This window comes from Setaria viridis, chromosome 9, assembly GCF_005286985.2.
Source record: "Setaria viridis chromosome 9, Setaria_viridis_v4.0, whole genome shotgun sequence".
Lineage (NCBI taxonomy): Eukaryota > Viridiplantae > Streptophyta > Magnoliopsida > Poales > Poaceae > Setaria > Setaria viridis.
Window position 1 is genome coordinate 5,820,660 of NC_048271.2, and position 9,062 is coordinate 5,829,721.

Consider the following 9,062-nt stretch of genomic DNA (forward strand, 5'->3'; position numbering starts at 1 on the left):
CAGTCGGCTAGCGATTTAAGATTCTAAAACTATCCCAAGCGTTTGAGGTGGAATTGAGCGAGCCTGTTTTGTTAGGTTTTTTCAGAATCGTTATGGAACATATCTACTCTGCTTTGAGTTAGCGCTATTTATTCAATGATGGATAACATGCTCGCTTGCAGTAAGGTGCTCATGGTGATTTCATCGATCTCCTGTATTTTGAAAGTGCTCGGAAGAATATAGAGTACTTATGAACATTCACAATGTACATGAGCGTGTAATGTGTTTAAAAAAAATATTTGACGGAAAAAAACCAAAGCAGGCCACCATATGAAATATATTAGGGGCTTTACCGCAAAATACCCCGTCAATTCATAAAATAATTGATTATAAGGAAAGCTTTAGCTACCGTGAGCATAATTACGATTCCTTTTTGCATCCCTTCCGCTAACAAACTGATTGCTCGTGCTCGTATTCGTAGATCCACCCATCGCTCGCGCACACACGAACCCTACGGCGCCAGAGCAGCCACACGCCGCATCTCTCCTCTCCTTCCTGCGCTGCTCTGACCCTCTTCTCTTCCTCTCTCTCACTCTCTCTCTCTCCCCTCGTCGCGATTTATTTCGCCGCAAAAATTCCTGTCGTAATAAAGGCCCCTCCGTCCACCGTCCACGTGGGCGGCGGCTGCGTCGGCGGCGTTGGCGGGCGCCGGAGATGTGAGAGCCGCCGCGCCGTTGGAGATGGCTGCGGCGGGGGCGGGGGCCGGGGCCGGGAGCGAGGGGAAGAAGCGGGGCGCGTCGCGGAGCTGGATCCTGTTCGACGCGGCCGGGGAGGAGCGGGTGCTGGACGCCGACAAGTACGCCATCATGCACCGCGTCGACATCAACGCGCGCGACCTCCGCATCCTCGACCCGCTGCTCTCCTACCCTTCCACCATCCTCGGGCGCGAGCGCGCCATCGTCCTCAATCTCGAGGTGCGCCCCCCTTGTCCCGTCCGCCTCGCCAATTCTGAGGTGCCTTTGTGCTGTGAATTGTGTCGTTTTTTGTTCGGTGGACGTTGTGGGAGGAATCGTGGAACAGCCTATGCGGCGCGTTCCCGGAATTACCTGAATTCCCGTTCCTTTTGCTGATGTTTGGGTGCTTTGTGGCTAGATGGCGCTGCGAATTGTTGAGTGGTTGAATCAAGTTTTTAGTAGGCTTGACTGATCCCCTAGTTGCGGGTGACTTTTCGCGATATTTTCTGATGGCTTGGTTTTGCAATTATGGTGAAGGGCGCTGGTTACTTGCTGCTGCTGCTTTTTGTCAGGAAGTAAAAGGCAGTTTCTAACTACTTTTTTTCCTTTGTTTTGATGGAATCTTTATCTGTGGCTGGAGCAGCATATAAAGGCGATCATCACTTCCGAGGAGGTAATTTTGAATTTTACTGCTTATTTCTCGGTTGTGTTGTTTAGCTGCTCGGAGCTTCCAATTTTTTTCTTCTCATAATCTGGACTCTAGAGTAATACAGATTTCTGTGAGCAAAACTTGGAATATCACTCGTGTTATCTTGGATGATTAGATAGCCATAATTCCATAGTTCCATAGTTTATTTGATGGAACTGAGGATCTTAAATATCCCTTTCTTAGCTGTGGTAGATGTGGTAACTCACAGCTCTTGTGTTTGGTTTGGCTCAGGTTTTGCTTAGGGATCCATCTGATGAGAATGTAATCCCTGTAGTAGAGGAGCTCCGGAGGCGCTTAGCACCATCAAGTGCCACACAACATGATGGAAAGGAGAACTTAAGTGGCCAGCATGATGTGGAAGGGGCAGAAGAAGATGGTGAGTTGGGCATAGCCACTCTTTGTCAAATGCTTGTGGTAGAAGTACACTTCTATATTTGTGTAATGTAGTTACCTTTTTTAACATCTGTCCCTCTTGTATTCCATTTTCCTTTGATGCCTACCCCAACTTGCTTGTGGCTGAAAGGCTATGTTGTTGTTGTTGTTGCCCAAGAATTGGAACAAACAAGCAAGGAAATGTTTTCAGATATACAAACTATACAAGGAGTAAATGGACGTAAAACTTTTCATTGAGATATGGACATGCCATTGTCTTTCTTTCTTTCTTTTTTAATCTGTGTGCTTGTCTTGGGACATTCTTACGACATGTTAGTCCAAGTAGAAAAGTCCAGAGTATATAGCCATGGCACTTGCCACCTAACTGTGGTATTGTAATGCACTAGTGCCCTATCCAGGTCTCCTTGCACTGGGCCAATAATGTTGTATGGCTCTCTTCTCTCTTAATTATGTTCATTGGACTTCTTCTAGGAGTTTGGGATAAATGAAACTATGAAAGCGACTTGAGATATCCAAATTATGATTTGTTTGGGATGTGCGTGCCTGCCCACATGTCTATTTCTTTTCTTTTCTAAAAAAAAAGATGATCGTGAAGAACGACTAAGGTTGACCAGAGAATATTAACATATTTCTAGTGATCTAGTCAACCTTATTCTGTTCATTTATGTGACCTTTCTGTTTCATTTCAGTAAATTGATCCTAGATTTTTTTTAGTTGGTCTACTGTATCAAAACAAACTACAGTTGACATGCCATTTGGAGCCACATCTTGACCCCCTTGGGTAAATCGATGGCAAACATTCTATCTGTGCAATTGGTTCATGCTAGATAAAAGTACAACAAAACCCTGGCCATTGTTTCACTTATGTTTATTCTGGTTGGAATATTTTGGTAGTTCTGGTTAAGTGTTTTATTTATCTTACTGGATTTCCATAGTAGTTGTACACAATTCATTAACATCCTGCAATCTGATTTCATGAACTCCAGAATCTCCATTTGAGTTCCGTGCACTGGAGGTTACTCTGGAAGCAATCTGCAGTTTCCTTGATGCACGCACTACTGAGCTTGAGACTGATGCTTACCCAGCTTTGGATGAATTGACATCCAAGGTGAGTGGATGTGCTAGCATACCGCGTTCCATTAGTATGAACTTGATTAGAGCATTCTAGCACGTTTAATAAAGTTCAAGCATCCTAGACACATGATCTGATTTATTTTAAATAATATTTGAAAGATATGCTAACTACAGGGTGCAGAAATGTTCTATTATACAATTTTTTTCTCATAACACACACACACACAGAGAGAGAGAGAGAGAGAGACATTGGATAAAGGAATTCTGTACAATCATCTTTCAGTTTCTTATCTGTTGGGAACTAAGGGAGTTAGCATCGTTTGGTGGAAATGGCTGCACATAAAGATAACAAAAGATTGCAACAACAGTTACCTCGATACTCTACCTCCCTTCTTTCATAGATATTTTGACATTGATTTGGTAGCAATCAAATTTACATGATGGTTATAATGCTAAAAAAATACTTAAATTGTTATTTTTGCAAGCACGCTAGTATGAAATGTGAAAACATAGACTATAAACACAGTTTTCAATTCATCCTAACAGATAATCTGCTGTACGATTAAGTTTCATTCACTTCCAACATGATGTTAGCTAAGTTGCATGGAGGAACCCCACAAGAAACTAAAGCTGCATTTATGAATATTATTGACAAACCTGCAAATCTATCTCCTTGACAACATCATACGCTTCCAAGTTTCAGTATACCCATGAAGGCACATTAGTCTAAGATCTTTCTAATTCCTTGTTACATCCTCTTCATACATTCTGTGTAGCAATTTCTCCATATTTTATCCACATTAAGCTGAGCTGTTGTGGACCTCACAGATCAGCAGCCGCAACTTGGATAGGGTGCGAAAGTTAAAAAGTGGCATGACAAGATTGACAGCAAGGGTTCAGAAGGTCTGGTTCCTGTTTATTGTGTTCCATTTGGTTTGCTATCAGATACAATTTCGTACATTAAAACTTTTGCATATTTTCTTTACAATGTGGATCAGTTGTTCCATTCACTGTGTTCCAAATGTCTTGCAATCTCAGTTCCTTTGCTTTGCGCAAGCTTAGTTCTGATTATGAGCATGTCACTGTAAGAGGCTATACAGTTGTGATGGAAAGCAACTATGTTCTTTGGTCTTTTGGAATTGACAGGCTTAGAAGTTAGAACTGACTTTAGGGATCAGGAAATTTTTTTTCTAGTAGGTTCAATTGCTTACAACATTTCTGTATTTTACAATGTTGAGTATTTAATTTTCAGAAACAAAGAGCAAACTTCTGATTCTGAACCTGTGTTAAATTATCTGAGTTTTTTGAACTAACAAATTTTGTTTAGCTTTCTGAGTAAGATGTTCACAATGAAGCCATATTTAAGCTAATTATTTTATATATCTTGGATTTGTGTTGTTTTATTCTGTGATATTACTATTCTTGTTAATGGTGATAAGACTACTAGCACTCTTGTTATGGTTTTGTCCATAAACAAAAGGTATCACAAGATACTCTCTATTTGCCAGGTGAGAGACGAGCTTGAACAATTATTGGATGACGACGACGACATGGCTGATCTTTACTTGTCTAGAAAGTTGGCTGGGGCATCTTCCCCTGTCAGTGGTTCTGGAGGACCAAATTGGTTCCCTGCATCCCCAACTATTGGTTCAAAAATATCAAGAGCAAGCAGAGCCAGTGTTGCTACTGTACATGGAAATGAGAATGATGTGGAAGAGCTAGAGATGTTGCTAGAGGTAATTTATATGTTGCTCCTTTGCCTGAAGGCCATACTATCAGTTGTCATTATCTTTGGTCAAAGTACTTAAAGTTACTTCAATTTGCAGGCATATTTCATGCAAATTGATGGCACTTTAAACAAATTGACAACGGTAAGTTGGCCCTGCAGATTTCAACTTTACAACATCACAATGGACTAGCAAAGCTTGCCCACATGCTGCTGTTCATGAGGGTGCTGTTTACATTCTAATGTCAAGAGAACTTTTAGGATTTACCCCTGTCTTCACGTTGTATTTGTCTGACACTTTTTCAGCTGAGAGAGTACATTGATGACACAGAAGATTATATCAATATCCAGGTAATGTTTCCTCGTACATGCGCATACTGTCTTTATGTTTTAACATCCATTTAGTAACTAAATATCTTTTGTTTTCTCTTTCTTTTTTTGCCGTGCAGCTTGATAACCACCGTAATCAGTTGATTCAGGTAATTTACAACACAAGACCTCATCATGTAACTTGTAGCTAGAGATGTATGGACTTCAGAAATACAGATTGGTTTTCTAGACAAGTGGCTCATCAGTAGTTCCATTCCCATATTTCTGTCATATTACCCAACCAAAGTCTTTTACTAATTCTTGTTGCATTGTAGCACTCTGTTAGAGTGATATTTTTTCCTTTGCTCCCTGCAGCTAGAGTTATTCTTGAGTTCTGGGACTGTCTGCCTGTCGCTGTACTCTTTGGTTGCTGGAGTCTTTGGTATGAACATACCGTACACCTGGAACGACAACCATGGATATGTCTTTAAATGGGTTAGTTGCTGCTTACAATATGGCACGCTATATGATATAATTGAATTGTCTGATCGATGATGTGTTTGCTTGCTGTAACTCGTTCCTCTTGTGACAGGTGGTTCTCGTATCAGGGCTTTTTTGCGCCTTTATGTTTGTCTCCATTGTTGCTTATGCGAGGCACAAGGGTCTCGTTGGATCCTGAACAGCTGAAATAACCGCAGCTTGCTTCCCTCAACTGTAAATTGAGCTAGAGAGCATCGACTTTGCGGGGCAATTCATCTCTTGTACCAAATTCATTAGTATCAAATTGGGGATGTTGAATAGGGTCAATAAATAGAAAGAAGTTAATGCAAAAGAAATATATGGTAATTGTTATCAAAGTCTGTTGTTAACCAGGTAGCTCTTTCTGAAACGATTTCATAACTACTGCACGGGTGCCTCTGCATTCTCTCTCACTTTTAGTTTAGAAATGCCTCGTGAGGGTTGGTTAGATTTTTGTCACGTATCTAAGCTATTTATTCTGGATGACGTGTGTTTGCATCTGGTGAAGCTCCCTTTCCCATCTGGAATTTAAACCACTGCTTGTGACATTTCTGAATGAGTGGTAACACGATGGTACTAACAAATGCGACTATTTTTCTCGTGCGATTTGAGTTGTGAAGCGCTTTTAACCTTCTGCAACCTGATCTTTTCTACTGGACGCGTCTCACGCCGGTTTAAAACCTCTCTTTCTCGAGTAATCTAGTACAGTATGGAGTGTAGAGCAGAGCAGATGTGAACTATCAGCACGCGACAAGTACAAACTAGACTGCTTCATCATGTTTTTTTTTCCTCGAACGACAGCTTCGGCGAACACAAGCAGCTACAAGGCCCAAGGCCCAGAAACTGAGACACTTCCGGGAGGAAGCCCATCCGAATCCGATATATATACTTTTGTTCGGCGAGGGCTTTATTTTAGTGCCCTTTTCTTCCTTATTTGGATTGCATTTGCCGCAGGCGGAGCTAGGCGAGATTAAATTTGGCGAGGATATGGTTGAGCTTCTCCTTGGACAGCGGCTGCTCACACACAGATGCAGACATTATCAGGAGATGGTTCCAAAAGAAATGGTTATTCAACTCATCAGAGATTCAGAGCTGCATGCTCAAATTTGCACTGCCCACTCTCCCCTCTACAAGAGTGAGAAGTGCCAGCGCATCACAGCGCCACGTGCACGGCGAGTTGGCTCACCTTGGGCGTGAAGTCGTCGGCCCCGGCCTTGATGAACGCGTCGACGTCGGCGGCGAGGCTGTCGCTCGACAGCCCGACGATCGGCGTCGTCACGCCCAGGGCCCGGATCTGCCTAGTCGCCTGCACGCACGCCGGTGCCAGCCGGCGCGGGGCCATAGCCAGTCAGCTCGACGTACCAGTCAAACGCCATAGCGCACGCACGCACCTCGTGTCCGTCCATGACGGGCATCTGCCTGTCGGCGAGGATGAGGTCGTAGGCGCCGCCCTCCCGCACGCGCCGCACCGCCTCGGCGCCGTTACCCGCCTCGTCCAGCTCCACGCCGCCGACGGCCTTCATAAGCGCCCTCGCCAGAACCTGCGCGCTCAGGGCGTGTTGCACCGGCGATCATCGAGCATATATATGTATCCAACATTCCAACGAGAGTTGGTGCATGCGCGCCCGTACGTAGGAACATACCCGGTGGATCTCCTCGTCCTCGACGAGGAGGACCCTGATGGTCACCTTGCGCTCCGCCGCCGCGCTCGCCGCGCCCGCCATCGCCGGACGCTTGGCTACCAGACTACAGAGTAAGACCGATGCTGCTGCCGCCGCCGCTGGCCGTAGTAGCTAGCCAAGCGCGCGGTGGTAGTTTTAGTTACCAGCTAGCTGCCCGGCCGGCAAGGCGTTTAAGTATCCGGCGGGAGATTCCGGTGCGCAGATGGCTGTGCCTGGCGGGACAACAACGTTGCGAGGAGTATGCATGGGAGGGATCTCCACGCAATCTACCGGTGCCCGCCCCGTTTCGGCAAACCCGGAAAGGCTCCATGTGCCCTAGCCTTAATTCCGTTCGTCGATTGCGCTGCGGTTCGTTCACCCAGTGATCATCATCCCCCGATCCGGAGGCGTACTACACGAGCACGGAACGTGCCCGATCAAGTCGATCGGTGGCGTCCAAAAGCACCGCACGACGAGAGGTTGCGTGGCGTGGTTACTGCGATCTGGCTGCCCGTGTTACCGCTTTTGAGAGGGGGAGTGGCGGTTGGAGCCGCGGATCGTCGGCCTCGGCTGTTTGCCCGGACTGATGCTAGACTTGGCGGACCTGGACCTGGACGGCCCTGCCGCGTCGTCTGCTAGCAGCAGTAGGAGGAAGTAGCCGCCTAATCCCTGCGGGCCGGGGCTCAAGATCTTTTCTTTCATTCAGGGCTCGTGTCGTGTCGATATGCCTTGATCGGACGATCGATGGCGGTGAGGCAGCAGAGGTAGCTGCAGATGGAACATGGAATGGAGGAAGTAGGGAGCGCGTAGCAACGTCCCTGTTTTGCATCACATCACCACCATTCGTCGTCGTTTACTGATTCTGGGCCAAATTATGGGCTGTTAGTCATGGCTGACATCAAAACGGGCTCGGCGGGCTGACTTCCCAATAGGCAGGCCCTCCTTTTTCAGTCGGGCAAAGCAAGCCCAGTAGGCCCACGAGCCCACGAGGCCACCACTAAAATGCTTCTTCTCTCCTGACCGGCTGACCCGCCGCCCGCCGAGCACCACGAGCAACGTGTCACGTACGTGCTCGGCACGAGCCCAGGAGGATGCGGTCAGTTGCCACGCCTGTCACCCGCCAACGCTCAGCCCGCCGCCCACGCGCACGTAGCCACGTACCTGCTCGGCTGCTCTAGCTCGGCCGTTCGCCTACCGCGTCCGGCTACCGGCTTTCCCCCGGCCGGCACGGACGTGCTACCTCAGACACCCGAGCGCGCTCCCCCTCGCTGTCTCCCTCGCTGCACGCACGCGGCGGCCCAGAGCCAGCAGGACCTCGCTGCTGGCGGCACGGCAGCCACGCCGGCCTGAACTTCGGCACCGCCTCGCGGGCGCCGGGCGCGCGCACGTACGGCGCCGCCCGGCCTCCGGCCTCCGATCCTGATGCTCGGTCGACGACGCGCCAGATGCTCGGGCGCCCGGCCGGCCGAGACGCTGCGGATCGATGTCCTGTGTCCAAGGCGGTCAGGTTAGCTGAAGCCACCACACCACGACCAAGCAGCCTGATGACCAGATTATGCTGGAGCGTGGAGCCTCTCTGCTGAACTGAACTGCCCGTACAGCAAGTACGGCGGGCAACCGGACATCACAGTCAGAATGCTGCTGGACTACCCTCTAGCCGCACGCGGCATCTCCTCTCTGTCCCTCTCGTTGTCGCGGAGACGACTCCTTTCTACTGCCAGTGCCTAGTTGACCGTGCATGCTAAATCCACATAGACCGGCCGGAGCACCCACTTGATCGTGCGTGATGCAATTTGCAATGACCGTGTTCTTGGCAGACGTTGCCTTTCTCCTTCCTTTCATTTTTTTTAATCTGAAAATCAAGATCCTCAGTGTTAGAGGTCAGAAGAGCGTGACCTGTGCTGCTCATCCATTCCACTTGGCAGCAATAACAGAAACCACATTTAGCTGCCGTGCGT

The 9,062-nt window shown here is 47.5% G+C and overlaps 2 protein-coding genes across 3 annotated transcripts; one reads left to right on the top strand and one right to left on the bottom strand.

Moving 5' to 3' along the window:
* Positions 1 to 426: 426 nt before the first annotated feature.
* Positions 427 to 5,827, top strand: LOC117839612 (magnesium transporter MRS2-I). 2 transcript variants are annotated; one of them, XM_072290815.1, is made up of 11 exons: positions 427 to 953; positions 1,357 to 1,386; positions 1,654 to 1,798; positions 2,802 to 2,923; positions 3,718 to 3,792; positions 4,398 to 4,625; positions 4,716 to 4,760; positions 4,922 to 4,966; positions 5,065 to 5,094; positions 5,300 to 5,419; positions 5,533 to 5,827. In XM_072290815.1, exons 1-11 carry the CDS (start codon positions 720 to 722, stop codon positions 5,614 to 5,616), a joined length of 1,158 nt encoding a protein of 385 aa, XP_072146916.1. In that variant the 5' UTR covers positions 427 to 719; the 3' UTR covers positions 5,617 to 5,827. The 2 variants fall into 2 exon arrangements, with proteins under 2 accessions (XP_072146916.1, XP_034575886.1); XM_034719995.2 differs by having other exon boundaries at positions 429 to 953; positions 5,517 to 5,827.
* Positions 5,828 to 6,122: 295 nt separating this feature from the next.
* On the bottom strand, positions 6,123 to 7,315 carry LOC117839613 (two-component response regulator ORR41). Its single transcript, XM_072290816.1, has 3 exons — positions 6,835 to 7,315; positions 6,630 to 6,749; positions 6,123 to 6,457 (listed from the first exon to the last, which is right to left on the bottom strand). Exons 1-3 carry the CDS (start codon positions 6,964 to 6,966, stop codon positions 6,404 to 6,406), a joined length of 306 nt encoding a protein of 101 aa, XP_072146917.1. The 5' UTR covers positions 6,967 to 7,315; the 3' UTR covers positions 6,123 to 6,403.
* Between the last annotated feature and the right edge of the window lie 1,747 nt (positions 7,316 to 9,062).